Genomic DNA, 27,040 nt, shown 5'->3' on the forward strand with positions numbered 1-27,040 from the left:
GACTTGCATGTCACCGAAGTGGCGTCAGCTAAAAAGGACTTTCAATACGGCTGCCAAACTTCCCCGCATGGGGCCTCCCGGCCAACAATGCCATACAATCATTTCGTTTCAGATATAATTTATTCATTTAGATGCTGCAGTCTGAGCTCACCCACATTACATATCATCTTCTCTCACTCTTTCATTTGTCTTTGATTCCCAATTGTGAATAGTGCGTTACCTGTAATGTTTTTTCATTATTAATTAGACACATCATTGCTTAACTTCCCTTGTGTAATTAATTTCATGTATACAGCAGTTTTTTAGTTCTGTCACCTGTTCACTTGAAAACCTTAGAATGACATCACCAAAATTATATAAATATCTCGGTTTAATGTGGCTCCTAAGTTTTCCTCTACCTTTCTCCTACACATGACTTAGTCTCTTTAGAAAGCTAATGTTATATTATGAATAATGCTTATTTCTTTCAATGGCATCTTCGTTGGTGGAAATGAAATTTTTGTCTCCCAGTTTTGGGGTTACATGGTAAAATACTGGACTTATCTTTGGCGCAGTTGATTGGTATTTGTTTTGAAGAATAACTATTAGGAGCCGGCCACTGTGGCCGAGCAGTTCTAGGTGCTTCAGTCTGGAACAACGCTACTTCCATGGTCGCAGGTTTGAATCCTGCCTCGGGCATGGATGTGTGTGATGTCTTTAGGTTCGTTAGGTTTAAGAAGTTTTAAGTCTAGGGAACTGATGATCTCAGATGTTAAGTCCCATAGTGCTTAGAGCAATTTGAACCAATAACTGTTAGGAATATCTTTATTTTTAAAAGAGAAAAAAATTTCAGTAAAAAGAAGATTATTAATTTGTTTTAACAATGAGTTTATATTCCTTGAACAAGCACAAGAAGCCACAAGACTGCTCATAGGTGGTTCGTTTGTATAAACGTCAATCTAATTTATAAACTGGACAGTCATGTGACTGGAGACTGGTAGATCAGTTGTTAACTACATCTTCATACTGGGTATCTATTCACTGTCAAGCATCATCACATTACTTACTTACATTTTACATTATCATTCTTCCTCCATGTTGACGTTATTTTTTCTTTCCCTGCTCCTTCACTCACTCTCACCCCCACTCCCACAAGTGCTCTTTTTATTTTGTTTAATCCCTTATCATCCTCCCCCCCCCTTCCCCAATGCTACTTTCACCCTAACCCATTCCTGCACGCCCACAAAAAATCACTTTGTCTATCCTGGTCCAGGGTGTAAAAGACTCAGACATATATATTTGTAATTTGCGTATGTATCAGCCTTGCTCCACCTGCTTTTGTTTGCCACGTGGTAAATGTGCACACTGTATGTAATTACATTACAATTTTGCATTTAGTGTTGTTATATAATTGTGAGAATCTTGCATGAATTAACATGCATACCATCTTTTCTTTACAGACCTCAGCTTTTGGAACAGAATGAAGTTAGTGTGTATGATCTGAAAGACCATCCAGACTTCCAGTATCGACCAGGTACTGTGGTAATCAGGGTGGCAAACTTTGAAGGAGAGGATGCAAATTGCACTGCAGGTCAAGTGCTAGATAATTATCCAGAAGGAAAGGTATGAACATATGCTATTTAATGACTGCTTGTTGTTGTTGGTAAGTGTTGCATTGATATTGTTTCACCATCCAGAAAAGCTGGTGATAGGATGAATGCATTGAAATCGGTGACCTTAGTGGAATATAGAAAATTTAATTACTTACACATGCATACATTTGCAGAATGTGAGTGTTTTCGAGGTAAACTTTTTTATATTTATAGAATAGCACCGCAATTCGGCGTACACTCATCAGCTGGTTTTATGCATGACATGTGTAAGTGTACATTTGAAGATAGATTCCAAAAGACTTGTACATCGTGCTAGCCATGAAAACTTCACTATACTATGGAGCAGAAAAATTGGCAGCTGGAGTGGGAAGCATTGAAGGTACCACCTCCACTACAGAGTTCCACCACTTCTATACTTGACACAGAGCTTGGTTGTCAAAAAATGGTAGCCTCCAGGGCTGGCTGAAACGAAACCCAGCAAACTCTGCCTTCAAACAATACTATCAGCAGAGCTTTTTGTTAAACAATTTATTAGGCCTGTAAACGTATTATATGAAGAAAATGTTTGAAAGTAGTGTAACAAAATAGCAGCGGTAACTCTATTGTTGAGTCATATGTAATATATTTTTATGTGTATCAACAAGTTACATCATAGCAATCTTGTACTATTTCAATTTTTATTGTACAAGCTTTTTAACTATTTATTAGATCTACAAGTCAATTTAAAGCAGTAAAAACGTGGGTTCACTGCTCCTCAAAAATAAAATAACAAACATGTCAGCAGAGCCAGTATACCAGTGTACAGCGGGCAGCTGTTCTGCCTCATATTGATGAATTATTTACTTGAGATCCACAGGCAAAACTTCTAAAACAGTGTTCACAAGTGTGGGGGCAAGAGAAGGAACAAGAAGCATAACTTACTGCCATTTATTACTTATTAATTGAAATTTTCAGAAGAGCTCAGTGTATCTGATAATTCGTTATCTGAAGAGTCCAATGCCAAAGCTTTTTACAAATTTTTACTGTCTTCAGAAAATAATTCCTTTGCAAATTTTTCAGACCAATGTATGTACTTAACCCAGCCTTTTGCAATAGCTTTGTTAATAATATCCTTGAGTAAATTCAGCACATCTCTAATTCTGAGCAAGCAATTTTCTGTGTACGCCCTTGCCTTTCATTTGTGCCGCCTATTAAGCTATATTGGTGGTGGTGAAAGAGAAGCCTAAGAACTGCATGGATCCATTTCTGCCACAGTACATTCATGTTCAAAGCGATTGTAAAGGTGTTTTTGGCACCTAACTTCCTCCAACATTTCTGCTTCCATATAGAAGCTTAAAATTGAAGTATTCTCCTCTGCTAATCAGTGCTCTGCTTCTTTCTTCCTTTGTTTGAATTCAGAATTTTCTCCATTTTTGAATGACAACTAACACTACCCATGATGATAGCATGTCCTCCTCTGAAACTCATAATAAATCCGAAACTCCATGTTTAAGCAACTAATCTTCACATGATTATTAACAGGTTTGCTTGATTTAAATATTAGCTTTGCAGGTTTTTGAATTTGTGGTAAACAAAGAATCTCTTTCCTTTTCTAATCAGCAATTACAATATATCATTGCATTGCCATTTAAAATCTGCCAGGTGTGCTTTCTGGCATGATTTTGATGAGCCAGGTCTCATCAAAATTAATAAGGGGGCAATTCAAACTGTTTTTTCCTTATGTGCATTTTTCACAGAAAAGGTGCCTTAACAGCTGATGTGTGATTTTTCCATCAGAATATGTTCTCCATTCATTACATTTTCTGTATTTGAATTACCAGTTCTGCAATCACACAGTGGCTTCTCATGAAACAATTTTTTTTTTTTAAATTTCCGATTGCTTATAGTTAATGGCTATTTTGTGTTCTGTTTTCAGACTACCTCTAGATGGCAAACCAATCCTTATTGCCAGCCACTTACTGATTCTTTGAACCTAATCTGTAGTCTAATCCATGGAATTGGCCCATGAAGCCATCCTGCACTAACATATTTATTTACATTTCCTTGTTTGGGATAGATTCATTGACAGTCTAATCTCAGTGAGCTTTGTTCCTAGATAGTGATTTCTACCTCTCAGATGGCATCATTAAAACCTCTGTCCACATCAGACATACCTCCATTTTGACAACTGCCACTTGTACTGCATTAAAATGTCCCTTCCATATAGTCTTCTGAACTGTGTCGTTTGCCACGGTTCCTGCTTTTCCCGTGGTTTACTACTGTTTGGAGTTACTGCGATTTGCTGGGTGTCTGTTTTGGAGAGGGAGGTTGAACCATGTCGTTTGCCAGAGTTCCTGTTTTACCCTTGGATTACTCCTGTTTGGAGTTCCCGCACTTTCCTAGAAGGTGTTGCAGAGACTCCGTGAGCACACTCCTAGCATGCCCGCTGGGAGGAGGGACGGTGTGCCATGCCGAGGGCGGGCGAGGCAGTTGAGAGGAGTGTTTGGCCCTCAACGACTGTTCGGCAGCGTGACGTTCGGTCCCTCTATGCTAAGTCTGGATGGCCCAAAAATCCAGGGCTTGAGGACACAAGAGGCCATAAATCTGTGGACAACATTTGGTTTCCGTTCATGGGTGTGTGTGTGTGTGGGGGGGGGGGGGGGGGGGGGGGGGGTAGTTAACACTGTATCTGTTCTGTTGTGTGTGTTGTCACCATGCATCAGTCAGCTACAGATGACTAGATTACCTTTCCTCATGTTGATGATCAGATGTGGTGGTCATTTAGAAGAAAGTAAATGAAAGGAAAAAAAGTGTTTTCCAATTGTTGGAAAGAACATATTCAACAAAACAATGACTGTGTACTTGTAAGGACTTGGCAAATTGTTTTTGTGCAATCATTTCAGTTTCCTCTGTTAAAAGGAACTTAATTTTGTTATGAGTGTTCTTGATATCTAACAGATGTTAATTTTGATAGGTTCGTGTCTGGTGGGTTGATGGACATATCAGCATGTCATGGCCACAGGATCTGTATAAAGTTGGTGAATATGACAGTGATGAGGGAGAATTCTGGGATGATAATAGTAGTGAAGCTTCTTGGGAGACGGAATCTGAAGATTGCTTCATTGCTGAAGAAGTGTAAGTACTGAGTTTAATTACACATTACTCTTCCTTAATCAGTTCAAATATTTTCTTTTTAATTGTTTTGTAGTGGAGAAAGAGCATTGTGGTTCATATACAGGTTGCTCTTCATGTGCTGTGGTTCGTGAGTAGCTTACCGTGTTGCGTTTACACTGTTGTGGCTTTTGACTGCAAATTGTTGGTCGTTTTTACGAAGCATGGCACAAATTATTTATTCATCAATGCTGAAATTTTTCTCTTTAAAAATCAAGAAAATCTCTCTTCTTTGCGTATATCAAGGAAAATGAATAAATACAAAATCTAAAACTCACAGATTCAGATACGGTCCGTTGCAACCATTTAGTGTTTTCAAGTGCAGTAGGCATACAGCAGTGAGCCTTATCCACAATGTAGAACAAATGGCTCTGAGCACTATGCGACTTAACTTCTGAGGTCATCAGTCGCCTAGGACTTACAACTAATTAAACCTAATTAACCTAAAGACAGCACACACATCCATGCCCGAGGCAGGATTCGAACCTGCGACCGTAGCGGTTGCTCGGTTCCAGACTGTAGAGCCTAGAACTGCACGGCCACTCCGGCCGGCACAATGTAGAACATTTTACTTGGTGTAAAGGAAGTCTCTCTCTCTCTTCTCTCTCTCTCTCTCTCTCTCTCTCTCTCTCTCACACACACACACACACACACACACACACACACACACACACATTTTTTATACTTTCTTGCCAGTTCCAGCCATCATTGCACAAAATACAAAACATATCTCCATTACAGCTTTTCACATTACTGTATTCTGGGAGGGGGAGAGACAAAGTTCATACCTGTGGTGTGTTTCTCCCCCCCCCCCCCCCCCCCCCCCCCCTCCATTTAAACTGAAACACTGCTGTGAAAACTGTTATTGGAACTTCTTACAAGTTTTCAGTAAGGCACAAAGACATCAAAATCTATTAAGTCACAGTCCAAGAAGAGGACTGAAATAGTGTATTCAGAATATAAGAAAATATTTCCCATTACCTATCGGTTCTTAAATACCAACATTGTCTGTTTCGTGGTAGTTTTATTACAGTTTCACTCAAAAATATTATTTTTTAAATGTTTTATTATATTTAACTACCACTTATTTTGGCCAAAACTGTGCCTACACAATAACATTTTACTTCAGTTTACACCCCACCAAAAAATAACATATTTTTCTTGCTCCTCTTTGTATTCGTAACCATACGAATGATTTTTGTGTCAGACTGTGTTGATTTTTAAAATTCGTTCTTGTTAACCTGTGATTTTGTTCTTTTTAGTGGCCAGGAAGATGAACTGCAAGAAATGTTGAAGCCCAAACTAGCAGCCAACATAGAAAAGGCCAGAATTGCCATGTCTCGGCTGGAGGAAATTTTTACTCAAAACCCTGCATTACAGACAACATCTGTAATGCGTCAGCTTCTTGATGTTTACAAAGATTGTAGGTTAGTATATCAAATCCCCTTGATTTTTAGAGTATTACTTTGTACATACTGTAATTTCATAAGTATCCCAATTTCACTAGATCTTTTTGTGTCAGTGTTATCATAGACTAAATTTCTGTGTGTGGGCCATGCACTTCTGCTTCCAATAACTTGCTGTAATTAGTTCGTTTATCTGTATTTTTTTTTTTTCTTCGAAACTTCCTGCAGAGGAACATGTTAATTTTGTATGCATTGCAGAGATAACAACTTGCTCAGTAGAGAATATATAACTTTCTTTTGACTTACACCGAATTGATTTAAAAAAAAAAACCCTCCATCTTACTTTGCTTGTGATTTCCAGAGACTATCTTATAGCATTTGAGAAATACTTTTGCTATTTTGCTGAGCTTTGGATATAAGTGAACACTTTGTTTTATTTTTCATTACCCCCCCCCCCCCCCCTCTCTCTCGGATTGCTTGTGACTAGGTGAGAAACTTATTAAAGAGGGGAGGTTCTGACATCTAGGTCACTGATTTTGATAAAGTTTTGCGAGGACATTCTATATTGAAAATAAAGAGACCCGTGTTTTGGCATTTCGCTAGACGCTCCTAGTTTTTAAAAAAAAGCGTAGGTCCGAGTTGATGATGAGAAATCAGATTTTTAATGTTACACACCAAAAGAGTGTCTAAAAATAACATTTTTATAATTATTAATATAGTATGGGGTCTGATGTTAATTATGTTAAGAGCCATTGACATTTTTGTGGTTTCACACTGTAGCTTGGCTACATGTCATTCCATGTGTTTGTTAGGGAGAGGTAAGCAGTTAAGTGATAGAGCCTTTAGACTAACAAATTGCTGGCCCGTGTTCGATTCTTGGTCATAGGTCATTTCCCACCCCGCTCTCCCCTTTTTAAATAAAATACTGGAAGATGTGCTTAATAATCAAATATAAATAATGTATTTACTGTTGCTTCCAGTGTGATACATAGTGCAAAAATAAATAAAGTATGTTTTTGCATAATGCTGAATGATCGTATATTTGTGAGCATTTTCGCAATTGGTTGGGTAAAACTTGTCACAGATATACGTGAAACACAAATATATTTCTTGCTCGATGCACAACGCATGAACAAAATCTCTCAGCATTGTCATGTTTCCCTGTACATTGTTCGTGATAAACATACCTCATTTATCTTACTAAACACAGATCTCTCAGATATCAATTATGGATGCATACAAAGGGTATGAAAGCATATGTTGGAGAAAGAAGTGGAAAACTGGTTATGGACCAACACTTGAATTTTAGTAACATCTGCCATATCTTTTAATTCTCTGCCCTGCTGTGATGTTGTATGATTTTGAAGTCATGTGATGAAATTCTTTACCTGTGGAAAAAATAAATGTCCCTCAGTTGACAAAGGGGAGGTACATTTTGGTGGTATCAGTTTCATAGTGAAGGTCAGTTGTGTATCATAGTGTTTCATGTGGGTTTGGCTACCCCATGCAGTGTGTGTGTCAGGTAAAATTTATTTTCCTACACATAATGTTTCACAACATGCTCCAGATATGATTGACACAGTTGGGAGGTTAACTTCCCCATTTCAGCATATGATTAAAACATTTCCAAATTCCCTCTGGAGAACTTCACTAGTTGAGAGACCCATGGATCAAATTTTCCATGATTCTTGAAAACACAAGAATACTGTCAGCAGCAGTTTTAGGGATGGAGAGATGGAATATTGTGCAGCTTGGACAAACATTTTCTTCTCGCATTGATGTATACACACACATTTTATATTGACACGATCCTGTTTGGTTATTGTTTATAACAAGATCTCAAGTCATAGGTTGTAATCAAGGCTTTGGTCTGCCATTGAAAGAGCTCGGCAACTTAAAATGCTTTTTCAATAGATGTCACTTGTTTCTCGGGAACGTAATTGGTGCCGTGACGTTGACATACCCTTTGCCTTGCTTTGAACCTCTTTGTCCGTGATATGATGTTGTGAACTAAAACACATTCTCTTCAGATTTATCTGCACTTTGCTACCTTAGAATTTTGCTGACGAGTTGTTGTTACATGCTTTGCATATTCATAGGCCATTTATCAACTGTGGATCCTCTGTTTTGGGTGTCTACTTTCCACCTCCTCAGTAACTCCTTTCTTGTTAATCTTAAAGTTGTTCCGTTGGTACAGCATATTTTCAGATTCCAATTAGGTTGTCATTTTTCCAGTATAACTGCAGTTATTTTGATATCCAATGGTATTTGCTCATGCACCTTGCATCTCTTTGATTCTGGTTCGTAAGCTGAATCTTCCTTCTCGCCCCGATTTTTCAGATGATGACATTGATGCACTTTTGTCAGCAGTGTTGGTACATTTGATAAAATTTGGAAGAGCTTTGGTTTCATTTTCATGGACAACGTCTTCGATTTTTACAAAAGTCATTTCCCAATACAGAGTCCATAAACATTGATGCAATTAATTGCCAATCAAACAAGATCTTCCAGAAATCAATAGGCACACAGATGGTAGTGCAAAGCTATTGTCTCAAATTAAATTTGAGAAAATTTGTATGGAATCAGTGAGCTGTTGTTTGCTCTCATTGCTCATGTTTTCACTAGTATGTACAACTTCCACATTTTTAACTGCACATTCTGCTGGCAAACTTGTCAAAGGTTGCTGACCCTCCTCATTTTGATAGTTCACTTACATAAACATGTCACTGGCAATATGAAACAGTTTGATTGCTCACCAAGCAGCTCTCTGAATTCATAAAAAACACTAAAGGTTAAGTGAGGTAACAGAGTGCCTTGACTGCTCGACCACCAGCCTCGCTCTGCTAAATGCATAAAATGACAGGTACCCAAGCTACAGCATGAAAACACAAAAACATTAATAAGTTGAACATTATTAACTTTGGACCCCATATTATATTAATAAAACATGTTTGTTTTTAGATGATCTTTCAGTATATAGCACTGAAAATAAATTTTTTCATCATCAAGTTTGGAAGAGAGATAATGCAACTTTTTATGGCAGATCTTAAGATATTTTATATCAGTAAACAGCTTGTGATGTCGATTGCTCAGACTGTTTAAAAAAATAAATCTTCAGGAGTCTCTGTAAAAGGCGGGTCATTGTCATCATGTAGTCTAGTAAATATGGTACTTTTGTAGTTGGGGGCAGGTCTATAAAAGCTACCCAACCTAAAGGTATACTACACACCTTCAAAAACAGTTGAGATTTAACAGTCAATACTGAACAACATCTGGAGCACTAGTGACAGAAGCTTCAACAAAACACAGGTTTCGACCTTATTTTCCTCTATCCTTTCAACTAACTTCCCATCATAGAGAGAATTCAATTCAGTGTGGACTACATAATGTGGTGCAACTTTATATGTTTTTACATAAACAGAGAAGCGATAAGTGACAGAACAAGCCTTCAGGAATGAGCCAATTGATCCATTTGCTCAACAGAAAAATATTTTCAATCAGTTGAGAACTAAGTCATTAGTGTGCAAGTTGTAGGGTTGGAGATGAAATTCTTTTGTGTATCAGATCATTGAAAGATTAGATCATTGAAAGATTTGGGGAAATTGAAGTAACAGATGCACCAGCCAAGTTTTAAGTTAAAATCATCCCAACCACAAGTATGCTCTGAACATAGTTTTCATGTAGATATGGTCCTACTGGATGTTATTTACCCTTGCCTTCCTTCGACCTTTGGACTGATTGCTGCTTCTTCTTCTTCTTCTTCTTCTTCTTCTTCTTTAGTGTATCTGTCTTGCAACAGGCTTCAACTGAAGGCTCTCCTTGTGTCCTGTTCTGAGAATGTCCATTCATCTGATTGTATGTTTGTCCTCTTCTGATGTCATGTATCATTCCATTTCTCTTCCTATCTCTTTTTCTCATTTCTTGCACTTTCCCCTCTCTAATTCTTTGTTTCAGAGATTTTTCCTCTGTCCGTTCACTTCACATTAAGCACTCTTCTCCACAGTTCTCCATAGCCACATTTCAAAACTTTCCAAATATCTTTCTTTTTAACTGTCCTTGGTTCACTATTATTTAACACTACACTCCAGACATAATCCACAGCCACCTTGGAATTCTTCTAGATGTTTAGTAACTGCTTCACCTTTTCGTATGCTCTTTCCCATAGATATCCTCCCCCTTATTGCTTCTGTACAGCTTTCCATTCCATGTTATTAAGCTTTGCAGGTTCAGAAAGGATTTTGATTGTGTCTGTTTTCCATCTAGGAATTGGGCCTTCCTTTGTTGCTCAGTCTCATCACGTTTGTCTTTCCAATATTCAGCTTCATTCTATACTTCCCTTCTTGCAATACTCTTCAGCATTGTATGTAGCTCCTCTTCTGATTCTGCCAGCACTGCTTGATCATCCATGTATTTTATGGATTTTATCATTTCTCTTCCATTTACAGTGCCTCTAGCATTTTGCTGATACATCCTGCCAGTTATAAGGTATAACAGAGCACTGCAAATGTATTATGTGCATGTGTGGTCTACACTCACCTACATCAGTGAGAAGGTGAATAAACTGGACATGTCTTAGCAGAGTTTGCTAAAGAGGATGTCTGATGACACAGCCACTGAGCTGGCATATATGGCCATGTGGATTCCAAATGGCTGTACCCACTTGTGCATAATCAGTGAAGCCGCAGAGTGCACAGGAGCAAAACGAAAGTCACTTGAATATTTCCTTTATGCACCACTTCACTAGGCATTGCATTTTGATGTAGGTAGTTGCTTTTTCATTACCCATGTAATAGGGCCATGCATCTGTTGGGTTGCACTTTGCAAGTACTAGCTTGTGTAAAGGCAAGTGAGGGAACTGTCGTCAAAGTGAAGCTGAGCTGTATGAAAAAAGTGATTGGGCATGAGAACCACTTCCACAACTTTTCCAAGCATCATGCAGGTTGACATTTTTCATACCTAGAAATAATTTCCAGAAGAAAGAGAAGCAGAAAGTGATAGAAAAAACCCAGAACTGATTGAGAATTGACCACCAGAATGTTTGATTTGTACTGTGACACACAGTTAAGAGCCATCAGTCCAGAACACATTTAACCATCAGTCCAGAGGCGTGTACAATACTTAAGGGGCAATACATTAAGTCATTCTGGGCAGTAATGACACATTTAGTACCCTGGATCATATATTATTGGGAGGAGAGACTGCTGGGAAGAAACTGGTGAAACAAACAACCCTGCTGTGGCACAGTTCCTTCAAACTACCGAAAAGAAATAAACTTCTGTTAATATTGTTTTGAACATGATGCTTCCCTTCTGTTTTGAAGGCTGTCGCAGAGGGCACAGAGAGTCAAATAAATGTCAGTTTCTCCAAGGTGGCTATGAAAGTACAAATGGCAATGTTAACCCTTCGATGGGCGACCTTTCGTACATTCACAAGTGGGCGCGTTGCAGCTTTTACATTGCAACTAGTATTACATTTTTATCCTAAGGAAAAATAATCTTTAGATAATCGCCAGTTATATTTTATTGAAGAAAACATAACATTACATGGCTCTATAAAAATAATCTCTTATTTATTTGTTGCCTTCACAATTGTCCATTATTGTCATTGTTATTTATAACAAGCCAATATTCTTCATTGCATTCGTGGTTCTTTTAATTATATCACTTAATTCTACATCTTCATCTACATGACTAATCTGCAATTCACATTTAAGTGCTTGGCAGAGGGTTCATCGAACCACAATCATGCTATCTCTCTAACATTCCACTCCCTAACAGCGCGCGGGAAAAAACGAACACCTAAACCTTTCTGTCCGAGCTCTGATTCCTCGTATTTTATTTTGATGATCATTCCTACCTATGTAGGTTGGGCTCAATAAAATATTTTCGCATTCGGAAGAGAAAGTTGGTGACTGAAATTTCGTAAAAAGATCTCGCCGCGACGAAAAACGTCTTTGCTGTAATGACTTCCATCCCAATTCGCGTATCATATCTGCCACACTCTCTCCCCTATTACGTGATAATACAAAACGAGCTACCATTTTTTTGCACCCTTTCGATGTCCTCTGTCAATCCCACCTGGTAAGGATCCCACACCGCGCAGCAATATTCTAACAGAGGACGAACGAGTGTAGTGTAAGCTGTCTCTTTAGTGGACTTGTTGCATCTTCTAAGTGTCCTGCCAATGAAACACAACCTTTGGCTCGCCTTCCCCACAATATTATCTATGTGGTCTTTCCAACTGAAGTTGTTCGTAATTTTAACACCCAGGTACTTAGTTGGATTGACAGCCTTGAGAATTGTACTATTTATAGAGTAATCGAATTCCAACAGATTTCTTTTGGAACTCATGTGGATCACCTCAAACTTTTCGTTATTTAGCGTCAACTGCCACGTGCCACACCATACAGCAATCTTTTCTAAATCGCTTTGCAACTGATACTGGTCTTCGGATGACCTTACTAGACGGTAAATTACAGCATCGTCTGCGAACAGCCTAAGAGAACTGCTCAGATTGTCACCCAGGTCATTTATATAGATCAGGAATAGCAGAGGTCCCAGGACACTTCCCTGGGGAACACCTGATATCACTTCAGTTTTACTCGATGATTTGCCGTCAATTACTACGAACTGCGACCTTCCCGACAGGAAATCACAAATCCAGTCGCACAACTGAGACGATACTCCATAGGCCCGCAGCTTGATTAGTAGTCACTTGTGAGGAACAGTGTCAAAAGCTTTCCGAAAATCTAGAAATACGGAATCAACTAGAGATTCCCTGTTGATAGCGGCCATTACTTAATGCGAATGAAGAGCTAGCTGCGTTGCACAAGAGCGATGTTTTCTGAAACCATGCTGATTACGTATCAATAGATCGTTTCCTTTGAGGTGATTCATAATGTTTGAATACAGTATATGCTCCAAAACCCTACTGCAAACCAATGTCAGTGATATAGGTCTGTAGTTAGATGGATTACTCCTACTACCCTTTTTAAACACTGGTGCGACCTGCACAATTTTCCAATCTGTAGGTACAGATCTATCGGTGAGCAAGCGGTTGTATATGAGTGCTAAGTAGGGAGCTATTGTATCAGCGTAATCTGAAAGGAACCTAATCGGTATACAATCTGGACCTGAAGACTTGCCTGTATCAAGTGATTTAAGTTGCTTCGCAACCCCTTAAGGTATCTACTTCTAAGAAACTCATGCTAGCAGCTGTTCGTGTTTCAAATTCTGGAATATTCCATTCGTCTTCCCTGGTGAAGGAATTTCGGAAAACTGTGTTCAGTAACTCTGCTTTAGCGGCACAGTCGGCGGTAACAGTACCATCGGCACTGCGCAGTGAAGGTATTGACTGCGTCTTGCCGCTTGTGTACTTTACATACGACCTGAATTTCTTCGGATTTTCTACCAAATTTCGAGACAATGTTTCGTTGTGGAACCTATTAAAGGCATCTCGCATTGAAGTCTGTGCCAAATTTTGCGCGTCTGTAAATTTTAGCCAGTCTTCAGGATTTCGCGTTCTTCTGAACTTCGCATGATTTTTCCATTTCCTCTGCAACTGCGTTCGAACCTGTTTTGTGTACCACGGGGTATCCATTCCATCTCTTACCAATTTGTGAGGTATGAATCTCTCAGTTGCTGTTGCTACTATATCTTTGAATTTGAGCCACATCACGTCTACATTTGCATAGTCAGTTCGGAAGCAATGGAGATTGTCTCTTAGGAAGGCTTCTAGTGACACTTAATCTGCTTTTTTAAATACAATTATTTTGCGTTCGTTTCTGGTGGATTTGGAAGAAACGGTATTGAGCCTAGCTACAACAACCTTGTGATCACTAATTCCTGTATCAGTCATGATGCTCTCTATCAGCTCTGGATTGTTTGTGGCTAAGAGGTCAAGTATGTTTTCGCAACCATTTACAATTCACGTGGGTTTGTGGACTAACTGCTTGAAATAATTTTCGGAGAAAGCATTTAGGACAATCTCGGAAGATGTTTTCTGCCTACCACCGGTTATGAACAAGTATTTTTGCCAACATATTGAGGGAGGTTGAAGTCCCCACCAACTATAATCGTATGAGTGGGGTATTTATTTGTTACAAGACTCAAACTTTCTCTGAACTGTTCCGCAACTGTATCATCGGAGTCTGGGGGTCGGTAGAAGGAGCCAATTATTAACTTAGACTGTTAAGTATAACCTCCACCCATACCAATTCGCACGGAGTATCTACTTCTACTTCTACTTCACTACAAGATAAACCACTACTGACAGACACAAACACCCCACCACCAATTCTGCCTAATCTATCTTTCCTGAACACCGTCTGAGACTTCGTAAACATTTCTGCAGAACTTATTTCAGGCTTTAGCCAGCTTTCTGTACCTATAACGATTTCAGCTTCTGTGCTTTCTATTAGTGCTTGAAGCTCAGGGACTTTCCCAGCACAACTACAATTCCGACTGTTCCTTGATCCAAGCACGTCCAATATTTACTATGCACCCTTTGAGATTGCAGCCCACCCCGTACTTTCCCGAGGCCTTCCAACCTAAAAAACTGCCCAGTCCACGCCACACAGCCTCCGCTACCCGTGTAGCCGCCAGCTGAGTGTAGTGAACTCCTGATCTATTCAGCGGAACCCGAAACCCCACCACCCTATGGCGCAAGTCAATGAATCTGCAGCCAACACGGTCGCAAAACCGTCTGAGCCTCTGATTCAGACCCTCCACCCGGCTCTGCACCAAAGGTCTGCAGTCGGTTCTGTCGACGATGCTGCAGATGGTGAGCTCTGCCTTCATCTCGTAAGCAAAACCGGCAGCCTTTACCAAATCAGATAGCCGCTGGAATCGAGAGATAATTTCCTCAGATCCAAAGCGACACATGTCATTAGTGCCTACATTGCCACCACCTGCAGCTGGCTGCACCCTGTGCTCTTCATGGCATCCTGAAGGACCCTTTCCACATCAGGAATGACTCCTCCCAGAATGCACACAGAGTGCACGCTGGATTTCTTCCCCTCCTTAGCCGCCATATCCCTAAGGGGCCCCATTACGCACCTAACATTGGAGCTCCCAACTACCAATAAGCCCGCCCTCTGCGATTGCCCGGACCTTGAAGGCTGAGAATCATCCTCTGAAACAGGGCAGGCAGCTGCATCTGGCTCAGCCAGAGACAGTGCCTGAAACCTGTTTGACAGACGCACCAGGGAGGCTTTCTGATCAGCCTCCGGGGATGTCTTTCGCTGCCTGCCACGCCTTGGAACGACCTCCCAATCAACCACAGGCGAGGGCTCAGCCCCACTGCGAGCAGCAACCACAGTGGCAGACCGGTCTGGGGACAGACGGGACGAGGTTGACATCCCCGTGATACCCAAGTCCGGCTCCTCACAGTGGTGCCCATTGGCAACAGCCTCCAGCTGCGCCACCGAAGTCAGCGCCGCTTGCAGCTGTGAGCGAAGGGATGCCAACTCAGCCCTCATCTGAACACAGCAATCGCAGTCCCTGTCCATTCTAATCGATGTTGAACAACAGTTACTGAAACAAGAGTCTGTGGCTAGATACCACAAGCAAAACACGCAAAGAATGTATTAATTAACCTGTACAAATGCCTAATGACTGCGCTACAATCTGCCTGAATTTACGATTACAGTAACTAAAACTCGAAATTACACCTCCTACACGAAACTCGCACGCAATTTAAGTAAGAATCTACGAAGTAAACACTAAGGCGCGATGCTACAACTCTCAAATACCAAAATACCCTCGAAATTTATGAATTAAACAATGCAAGTACCAAAAACACACGAAGAAATTAAGAATTAAACTATGTAACAATTAAGTAAGCTAGGGGTATACGACTTGCTGCTGGGAGCTGCTTATCCAACGGCGGTAGGGAGCACTGGTTCACATGAAAAGAAAATTACAAGGGAACACATTATGAAATGGAGCATTCATAAACTCCCACTCCTGTATATGATTGTGATTAAATTAGTCAATTTCCATCAGCAGCTCTCTTTCACATTGCACACATGTTGTATCTATGACACTATGTTTCTTGCATACATTTTTCTTGCATTTCATACATACTGGTTTGGTTCTGTTGTTTTTATGCCTGTCACATATGTAACAAATTCCAGATTTTGTTGGTTCCTTGGTTTTTTCTTCTTCATACCTATACTTGGTCACGAAGGCGTGAATATCCTTGGGAAGTGTCTCAAGTAATGCTCGTTGATTCAGATGTTCTTCTATTAGGTCCAGAGCAAGATGTTTCAAAAAATTCGTCTTCATTCTTTATTATCAGGGTTGTTGAATTTGAAAATAATGTTTGCATTTATCGCAGCAATATCTAGATGTCTGTAGAAAAGTGCAAGTGCCCTTCGTCGCGTTATTCTGGAAATACTGTAGGATGAGCACATCTGATCTACAGTGTCTACTCCTCTTTTGGTAGCATTGTAGTCCAAATTCATTTTCGATTTCTTAGTCTCTTGATCTATTTCATTTGTGCTGTGCATTGTCGATAAAAAAAATCACAGCTTTGTTCTTTTTTGGAACAGTTGAGGCCATACAAAAATTGTCTTGAAAACCGAATAGACATGACTGGACTCCTTGGGTTTTATTTGCTTGAAATTCAAACTTTTGCTGAGGAGATTTCAGCCAGAGGGTAGCTACTGTAGTAATATTCAGTCTTTATGATTTCTGTTTGTTTTCTCAGTTGGTGCCACTGATCTTTGCGCAATGTCATCAGGCTAGTTAGACTTCGGGTAGGGTCCCGGCATCTGCTTGCCAAAGTGAATTTCAGAGTTCAGGACGTAAAATGTTTTGGCATCACACAAAGCATAAATTTTGATCCCATGTTTTGGAGGCTTATTACAGATATACTGTACAAATCTGCAGTGTTCTCTGAAAGGATGCAACATCTCGTCAATAGTGACAAAGTCACTGACGTTGTAGAGAGCAAGGCAATTGTTGACGAACTCCTGATGGAGTCCCAAATAGGTACTAGTTTGTCACTTTCTTTTCTTTCATTCTGGGTACCTAGGTTGTCGAACCTGGGAGTTTGAATCAGAAAGCAAAAGTGCTTATAGCTGAAGAGAGCTCATAAAATAATCATTCCTGTACCACCTGCATCCCACAGTTCACAACAGTTTCTTTTACCTATTAGATATAATGAATTTCAGCTCTTTTGTTGTTATGGATTTATCGGTTTGTATTTCCCACAATGTTGTCAATCATCCCATCAGTAAAAAATAGGTAAAATGCATAAATTTCTTTTTCTGTAATTTCAGCACTTGCTTTTGGACCTGGCAAAACTTTTAGGATGTTCTTGGCCTTGGTTTTAGAAAAAGAAGGAAGTGGCTCACATATCCAAATAGTTTCTTTAACTTTTCCTATGTAAAATCAGTAATCATGTGTTTGTTATCTCCTCTCTTCAACCAGGTGGTCATCTGTTTCCTCTGTTGATTGTTTGGAGTCACTACTGTGGTTTTCTTCTTCAATAACTTCCTCTTCTGACTCTGATTCACATGAATCTGACTTCTTGTAATTCTTCTTCTGACACTTCTCACAATACTTTCTCATAGTCTTCAGGACATACAATTAGAAGGTGCCTGTCAAATGCCGTCTTTTTCTCCATTGCCATGCTTTTATGAGACCTAATGACACACATGTTGTTATAAAAGTAATATATTTTAGCAAATCAGTACCCAAGATTGTAAAAAGTAGTAAAAATTGCGTATGGGAGCTTTGATTTGATTCGAATATTCATTATATACTAATATAAAAGAAAGACTGCTTGGAGGCGAAAGAGAAACACAAGTATAGAAGCTACTTACATCACAAGGCGCGTAGCGGCAAACACACCGCAAATGCCACACTCACATCTCAAACAACAACAGTGACGAAACTGCTGAAAGCATGAATCGCGCAAATGTAGTAAGTGGTGACATCTGTTGAGAATAACAAATACGTATTTGGACGTGGACACAACTGTAACCCTATCTGTGATATTAACAGAAAACTAAATCTTGCCGCTAACTGCTGCAGGCACTCCCTCTAAGGCTTAATAAATGTCATCACATTTATTCAAGGCACAATATATATAGTTGGAGTGTTTGGATGAAATGCACAAGTTCACTAAAGATCGCTTGAAAGCAAAGTACAAACTGGATAAATTACGTGTTTGTGATTGATTCCAATGCAGGCTAGCAAACTTGCTGGCCATAGTCCAGTCTGTAAATATTCATCAACCAGAGTTGAAATCTGGAAGGTCACCCAAAGGCTGCTTGATGACCATTGCTAGTCAACTTGCCTAACTTTGTGGTAGCTACTTTACTTCACTGGAGCCATAGTACAGCTCATACCACAACAAGAACTGGCTGACTTGGAGCTGTGAGACCTCCCAAATAATGGTTGAGTTGAAGGTCATCTATCCTGCTGTTTTTCTGCACAAGTGACCAGCATAAGGAAGTTGTGCGCTGACTTTGGCTCCACCTGTGATGCATGTCGCACCACCTGTCCGAGTGCCTCCTTACACAATCTGGACTTCGAAGATGCTGTTCTTAGGCTGCTATTGTCTGCCGGGTGGGCAGTCTGGAAGATCGGGCTGTACTGCGGAAAGGGCAAAAGCCCCATGATACACCATCTTCAATACGTGGTTTTCTCCTGTGGGGAGACACTTGATATTTGTCTGCTATGCCTCTAGGCTGGCAGTCTGCCAGGTTGTGATCACTATGGTAGTACCTAACTGGTGTGTGGACATAACCATTGAAAGCCTGGAGGGGAACTTACTTAAAAAAGACCACATGTTGCTACCCTGTGTGTGCCAATTTCTGTCTCCACATATGCAGTGCAGTCTGGGGCATTTCTGCTTTTTCCACCCCACCAGTCCAGACCCTAGCAAACAGCAGTGAACCATTGACCAGGCAGTTTTAAATGTGTTTTTGTGCAACAACATCAGACATATGCAGCATATTAAATACACTCTCAATGATCATGCAGACAAGACAATGCAGTAATCACATTGAACGGCCCAGTGTACTCTTTGTTACTTTGCACAACTTCTAATTGCAGCCTTAGTAGTGGTGTTGTGCCATACCCTGTACAAGTTAAAAAAATGATATGACCGCCATTTACAAAAGACAAATTATTTTGTCCCATTTGACCTTACTAAGTGAAATTGTGCTCTTTGATATTAATAAGGTGTACTGCTTTCTTGTTTTGACTTTGTTTCATGTCTCGACTTTGTTTCATGTCTCTTCAGTGCCAGAGATCAGTGTGGTGATGACCTTTTTAGTCACACAAACCATTACTTGACAGCTACATTATCTACATGTATACTACACAAGCAACTGTGCAGTACATGGTGGAGAATAATTCCCACCAGTATTAGCAGTCTCTATCCTATACCATTTGTGTACTGAGTGAAGGAAAAACAATCGTCTCAGTGTCTCTGTAAATGCCTTGCTCTCATGACCACTGCACAAAATAAAAGATAGTAGCACCAAAATTGTTGCACAGTCTTGCTCAAATACCGGTTCTCTGGATTCTGAGTTTCACTAGAATGTCACTGATCTTTGTTTAAGTAGCAGTTTATGATCACTTGTATTCTGGTAACTAAGTTATAACTAAAGATTGAGTAGCTTGACTTTATTTCCATTTTGGACAGAACAGAGTGAAGTGACGTAGCAAATAATCTACACACATTTTGTGGAATGGGGATAAAGCACTCACACAGTCATTCTGTGATTTCATTAAGTCATTACAGATGAATGCTAGGGCAGAGTTTTTTCATATCTTTAAAACTAGTTTTCTTTGTTTATTTACCTCGTGTAATGAGTGCTACAACTTGACACCCTTCAGTTCCCTTTGGAAGAAAGTTTCAAGAAATGTAAATAGTACATTAAGGTTTGTTTGAGGAACCACTGAGCTATCCAGGAAATAAAATCAACTGTATTTCATTCAGTATTAGGACACACAATAACTGATATAAATGTTGCAGACGTTACTACTACAGTATAATCTTGATCCCTTTTTTCCATTTTATTTTACTTTTGGTTATGAGATATCACTTCTTCGCCCCACACCCTGACCTTATCACTCCCAAACAGTTATTTCTTATGGTAAGCACAACGAGTTATGCACAATAGATAAGAGGAAAAGTGAGAAGATGGATTCTCTTAGTGTTGTAATAACTGTTCCATTGAGTTTTAATGTGGTGATGGGGTATCAGCCTCACTGCAGGCCAGACATATTAGTATGAATGGATTCATTGGCACATACAAAGTAGCTCTGTCAAAATTAAAATTGTACAAACAAAATAAATGAGACAAATTAATAAATCCCATACTGCTTTTTGCAGTTTACTATGACTGTGTTTCTAAATCAATTTACATTGCCTAATTTCGCAACTCACATTTTTCAACTTATTTTATAGCAATGTATTTTAGATGTTGAAAAGCATCTTCGACCACTACAGTAAACTGTGTTAACAATTCGCTAGTAAAAATTACACAATCTTATAAGCAATGATAACACTGAATTACATTTCTAACCATTAACAATTATGAATTTACGATGTTGTACTACATTGTATCAAAGATTTGTACCACATGCAGGGAAAGTGGAAAAGCATCATCCACCATGTTGCAACATGGACAAAAGTGTGCATTGAGTGATCTTCACAGTCATTGCAGAGGCTGTAACAAAAAGTAAGTGCATGACAGCTGCTGAAGTCACTGCAGAAGTGAATGTTGCACTTGTGAATCCTGTCTGCACCAAAACAACACAAAAGGGATCCATAAGCAGGGAACTCTAAGGTGAGCTGGAATTCCAAAACCACTCATTAATGATGCAAATGCTCAGAACAGGAAAACTTGATATGGTTGCCGTAAAACCTAGATTATGGAGCAATGGAAGAAAGTCATTTGGTCAGATGAATCTTGTTTCACACTGTTCCAACTTCTGCCCAAGTTTACATCTCAACAGTGATTCATCGTTGGGGTTCGGCGATGATTTGGGCAGCCGTATCATTATATTACATGTGTCCCACAGTTACTCCGCAAGGTCTTATTACTACCAAGGATTGTGCGACTTTCGGCTGGTCAGGTTGATCCCCAAATACAGTGTTTATTCTCCAGTGACGGTTGTGTGTTCCAAAAATAACAGTCCCCTGTTCACACACAGGTCAAATTATCCAGAACAGGTTTTGTGAGTACAAGTATGAATTGTTCTGTCTACAAGTCACCGCACCTCAATATTATTCAGCCTTTGTGGTCTGCTTTGGAGAGAAGGGTGTGGGATCGCAATCCGCATCCATCATCATTACCTGAACTCGCAAACTCTTTTTGCAGGAAGAGTGGTATAAGAGTCTCATGAAAACCATGTAATGCCTGTATTTATCTGTTACAAGATGATTGGAAGCTGTTTAGAATCCCAGTGCAATTCCTACACCATATTAGGCTTAGTAATGTGTTGTTTTTGTGTTGTTTCCATATTTTTGTCCACCCCCCTGTAATGCACACAGTACTGATCAGCTCTGTCCACTCCCCTCAACTTAACAAATTGAAGTAGCTGTTTCTGTCTGTAACCAGTGATCAGCTATATTTCGTGACTAAAGAATGTACTAAACATGCTCACTGATCTCTTGTTGTGGAAAGGTACACACATCATTTACGTAATGGCTCTGAGCACTATGGGACTTAACTGCTGTGGTCACCAGTCCCCTAGAACTTAGAACTTTGTAAACCTAACTAACCTAAGGACATCACACACATCCATGCCCGAGGCAGGATTCGAACCTGCGACCGTAGCGGTCGCGCGGCTCCAGACTGTAGAGCCTAGAACCGCTCGGCCAGTCAGGCCGGCTATCATTTATGTAATACACTGATAGGCACAAAGATAAAATTGCTGAAACTTCTTGTTTTTTGAGATCAAATGGAAAAGATTTCTAGCATAACTGGCCCCATTGTATGCGTTCTCATTTAATGTAGTTTCTAAGCAGTTGTAGCAATTTTGTAGAACCTGCCACGTAGATGAGAAAGCCGATGCCATCAGTGCATGCTTTCCGATCTTGTGCCAAATGAATCACTATTCATAGAGGTAAACAGCATATCAGCATGAATAAGAGCAGCAGTCGTCTTGACATAATATGTAATGTGAGAAAAAACATAACTGTCTTCTGAATAACACAAACAAAAAATGCAGAAGCCCCACTGTATAGGGTTCTTTAGATTACAACACTTTTAGCTGAAAGTTTTCTTTGAAACCAACTGTGCTCTCATCTGTAACAACTTCCCTTACATTAAGTTCTTTACAGTTATTAGCAATATATTCGCTCACAAACTTCACTTTGTCCTTTCTAGTATGCTTACTGCCTTGAATTGCAGCAGGAAAACTACATCCAGCATCCAAAATATCTGAAAAAATTGGAGATGAGAGATAAAATTCTTGAAGAAAGCAGTTCAGTCTAGTCAATCATTAGCAGAATATCCACCTAATTCTGCCATCCAGTTCAAAACCAAGGAATGCCTTCATTTCTTTTGATGAAACGTCTTTCCATGAGCACCGCACTGAATATTTTGTCAGTAGAGTCAGCTCCTGTACTTTCTCTTTGCATACATGTTTGTTGTGCTCACCAACAAATTAAAGTACATTTTATAGCTGAAAGTATTGAAGTCCTTATGTTGGGCAAGCATTTCGACAAATAGTGAATCCCTGTGGTTTGACAGAGTATATAAATTTGATAATATCGCCACAACATCTGCCAGTCACATGTGAGGGGTTGCACATTGTCACTTTCATCTTCATTGCTACTTTCAGATTCACTTGCATGGACACACACACACAGGAATAGATTCTTTGTGTATTTTCTCATCAGTGAACTCTGCTTCATCTTCAGTATCTTCCAAAAGCCACCTCAAGATATCGTTACTTACAAATCTTCTGCCTGTCATTTTCATACAGGCACAAATCATGCGGGAAACATACAGTCTGTGGTGCATTTAGGAGCACGTGATCACTATGAAAGACAGTGGGTAACTTCTACTGTTTGTTTGCCAGAGTTGGCACAGTGTGACGAAGCATGTTGGAACAGAAACGAATAATAATTATGTTATGTGAGATCTAACATTACAGCAGAAAGTGTTGAAAGCTCACTGGTATTTAGTCCTTGAAGGTAAACTCCCAGAGTTAAAAATGTAACACTATTACACGCACACGCACACGCACACGCACACACACACACACACACACACACACACACACACACACACACACACACACACACACACAGAGAGAGAGAGAGAGAGAGAGAGAGAGAGAGAGAGAGAGAGAGAGAGAGAAATTCTTTTAAATATGTCTGTCAGCAGCACTGAAATTTTGCCTATTGAGGGTAAGTAATTGCCAGCATGTCTTTCCCATAAAATTAGAGTTTTCTCTATTAAGTAAGTTAAGCGCAACAATTGTATGACTGGTTGATGATAAATTATTTTAAATGTATTCATAATGTGGAAAAAAATAAAATCAAAATTACACTCTCTGCATTTCCTTCCACTAACATTCCTCTTCTGACAATGAATTGTAACAGTGTATTCATTTTACAAATCTTCAAGATATTCCAAATATTTCTGATTCAGATTTTTTTAATACCTTGAGATATATTGCAATTATTGTCTTTATTGATTGTAGGTATCTGGATAAACTGATGGGTACATCTTTCTTCCATGAAAGCCATTTCCAAGGATTATTGGAACGTGTTCGTGAACGTGGTCGTGCAAATGTAGCTCAGCGTGTTGCCGATCAAGTAAATAGATTGTTTCATCGGAATCAACAGGTACCTGCTATTGACCAGGATGACTCTGGCGACCAGGACATTGATCCATCACGTGATATTGCATTAGCATCTGGAGAGTTCCTTTTGAGTGAGAACTTGGCAAGCCTTGAAAGGCGTGTTGTGACTGCTGCTAACAATTCACGAAACTCAGAGACTGCACCAAGCCGGAAATTACAAGTAAGACTACCTCAATTTGTTAAGACACTTACAGCATTAATTCAATAAATATTGTACATCTAAAACAAAGATGGTAAGGCTGTTTCACTTTTTATGTGTACATCATTGCCATAAGAGTGAAGAGACATTGCAAATGCTTGTAGAATGTGCTATGCTCAAAGGTGAAAAATTGCCTACAGTCAGTAATATTTGATTGTGGATGACCTGTTTCAGGAAATAAATCTTCCATAACTGCAATTGATTTCTGTTTTTACTTTTAATGCTCCTTTAACATAGTCTTTGTCCAAAAATCTTAGCAGTTGTAAAGATGCCACAAAAGAGGACGAAATTACAAATGCTCAGCAAAACTAGACTTTAAGTTCCCTTTAAATTAACTAGCATATGTTGGGGTCAGATCACATCAATGATGTTGGTTTCAAGTAGCATGAATAATTTTGGTCCAAATTCCTGTGTTTTGTGGCATCCACGCAACTGTTAAGTCTGTATAGTGACAATGTTGATTGTCATCATTGCTTTGGTTATCTTCAGTCTGAAGACTGGTTTGATGCAGCTCTCCCTGTTAGTCTATCCAGTGCTAGTCTCTTTGTCACCTAGTAACAACTGCACCAATGTCCATTGGAACCATCTTATTGTATTCCTCTCTTGATCTTGCTGTTTTTATTCCACCCATCCCACCCTTTCCCCTCAGATATTTCCATACAAGGCCACTCTCCAGAAGTTATAGGCTTAAAATTTAAATGATAGTGTTCTAAACACGTAGCAGCGCTATTAATATTTAAAATTTTTCGTGAATAGCTAATATATAATTAAATAATTTGTAGGTTAAGTACTAAGCTGTTAGGCTAAGCCTAAGTTAATTATATTAAATAATAAAATAATTTTATTCCATGCAAAAAAAACTTACATTTACATCAAACTAATACGTCGACGCTTTTTTACAGCATATCTCTTGATGACGTCATCAATAAAACTTTCTGTTGGCTTGTCGTCCCCTTCAGTTGAAATCTTCACACAAGCTTGGAGCGTTTCCTGACCCATCCTATTCCTTAATTTTGTCATCACCCTGTTCATTGTACTAAATGACCTTTTCACACTGCAAGTCAAAACGGGAATGCACAGTACACATTCAGCGAGTGTCCATAGTGCTTCGTAGCCAATGTCAGCTCTCAGAATGAAAGAAGCAACATCAGAAGACGTATCGTCTAATTTGTTACTAACAACATACCTAAAAGAATGCTAGTCTGCAATAACAGCATCGACGTTTGTAAGTCCCAAAATCAAGCACAGTTCTTTAGTCATTATCACTAAACTCTAGAAATTTTTTAAAACTTTCAAAATATGCCCTTTGTTCTATCACTTTCATTGTCTTCTCATCAAACTGTTGCTCAATTTCATCAATCATACTTTCAACAAATCTCCTTTTCATAGCTTGAATCTGCTCCTCTTTGTTCGTGAATAGCACACCCTTAACTTCTGTTGCGTCAACCTGCAGTTTTTTAATTTTGTTAACAGTTTCATTTTCTGCACTATGTCCATCGTAGTCGCAAATATAGTCGATGTGTCTTAAATGTTCCAGAAACAAGTAGAGAGATTTGCGAAATTTTAAGTGATTGTCTCTGCAAAACTTTACGTAAGTTTAAGACTGCATTTAACATATCATCCAAAATCACTAAACCTGCAATGAAATTGGAATTCTTCATTTCTAACAAGATTTCTCCAGCCAAACTTGTTAAATCCATACCGCCCTTGTATATATATTCACATGCCATTATAATGGACTTGTAGGTTAGGAAAATAGCATGAACTGTGCGATAGTTACTTAACCATTGGATGTCAACAGCTTCGGGTATTTTTAAAACAGGTTGCTCTGAAGCACACTGAATTTCATGGAAAACATTTTCTCATTTGGAAGAACCATGAAAAAGTTTATAAATGTCTTTAACAACATGTAATGTGCATTTTATAATGGGGTGTTTATTCCTAGAGTTGATGGCAGCAATTGACAAAACATGTGGTCTACAGTGAATGTATGGCAGCTTATGGCCCTTCCTCTCTGACAACCAAATGTGGACTCCTGAGATAAAACCACTGAAATAAGGAGCACCATAGAAAGAACAAGATGATAATCTGTTGTAAGAAAGTTTTCTTTTCTTTAGTTCAGTATCAGTTGCTGTAAATATGGATTCAGCTGAAGTGCTTTTCAACTCAGAGACATAAAAACCTTTCCTTCACTTCAAACGATGGAGACGGAGCAACATATCGAACTACTAAAGACAATCCACTTTGGTTAACATTTGTAGATCCGTCTGCCATTATTGAAAAATATTTGTCATGGAGAAGTGTTTCATCATGAAAGTCTAAAGACTCTCCCAAACAAGTCAACAATTCTGACGCAGTACACTTACTAAGATATGTGGACCTTCGCTCTGAAATTTTAACAAATTTTCAAGATTAATGTCGCTTTTAAGTACTACCTTATGAATTAGAGGTTCATATTTTGTTGTGTGGGGTATTTCTTCCTTACTAATGAAATGCAGACTTCAAATTAACAATGATAATGCTTTGTGGTTTAAAGCTTTTTCATTTTGTTTAAATATCTGTGTATGAATTGGAGCCTTTAATCCCTGTAATGTACAGTTTTCAAGTGCAGCGCCTCTTGCATGTTTTTCTGAGCTGGCATGCTTTTCTAGTTTTCCCATGCTCCCGGTAGGTTTTCTAAATTTAGTGAAAGGTACAGAAATGAACACTCCTCCTGTTTTCTGTAGAGTTTCAATATTGTTTTTTAAATGCATTTCACACAATTTGCAGAAAGCCCTACCCCGCTGGTCATCAAAGTACAACCAATTGTACTGACACTCCCAATTTTAGTGATACTTAATCTTGCATTCA

The 27,040-nt window shown here is 39.2% G+C and overlaps 1 protein-coding gene across 4 annotated transcripts in view; it reads left to right on the plus strand.

Annotated features, from left to right (window-relative positions):
- The window catches only part of LOC126323532 ((E3-independent) E2 ubiquitin-conjugating enzyme UBE2O), a 209,386-nt gene that overhangs the window by 136,429 nt on the left and 45,917 nt on the right, over positions 1 to 27,040 (plus strand). For all 4 annotated transcript variants that reach the window (XM_049994692.1, XM_049994689.1, XM_049994693.1 and 1 more), the window contains 4 exons: positions 1,440 to 1,602; positions 4,546 to 4,706; positions 6,005 to 6,169; positions 23,830 to 24,151. In XM_049994692.1, coding sequence (XP_049850649.1) covers positions 1,440 to 1,602; positions 4,546 to 4,706; positions 6,005 to 6,169; positions 23,830 to 24,151 — 811 coding nt within the window. The remainder of the gene's footprint in view (positions 1 to 1,439; positions 1,603 to 4,545; positions 4,707 to 6,004; positions 6,170 to 23,829; positions 24,152 to 27,040) is intronic.

This window comes from Schistocerca gregaria, chromosome 2 (assembly GCF_023897955.1).
Source record: "Schistocerca gregaria isolate iqSchGreg1 chromosome 2, iqSchGreg1.2, whole genome shotgun sequence".
NCBI lineage: Eukaryota > Metazoa > Arthropoda > Insecta > Orthoptera > Acrididae > Schistocerca > Schistocerca gregaria.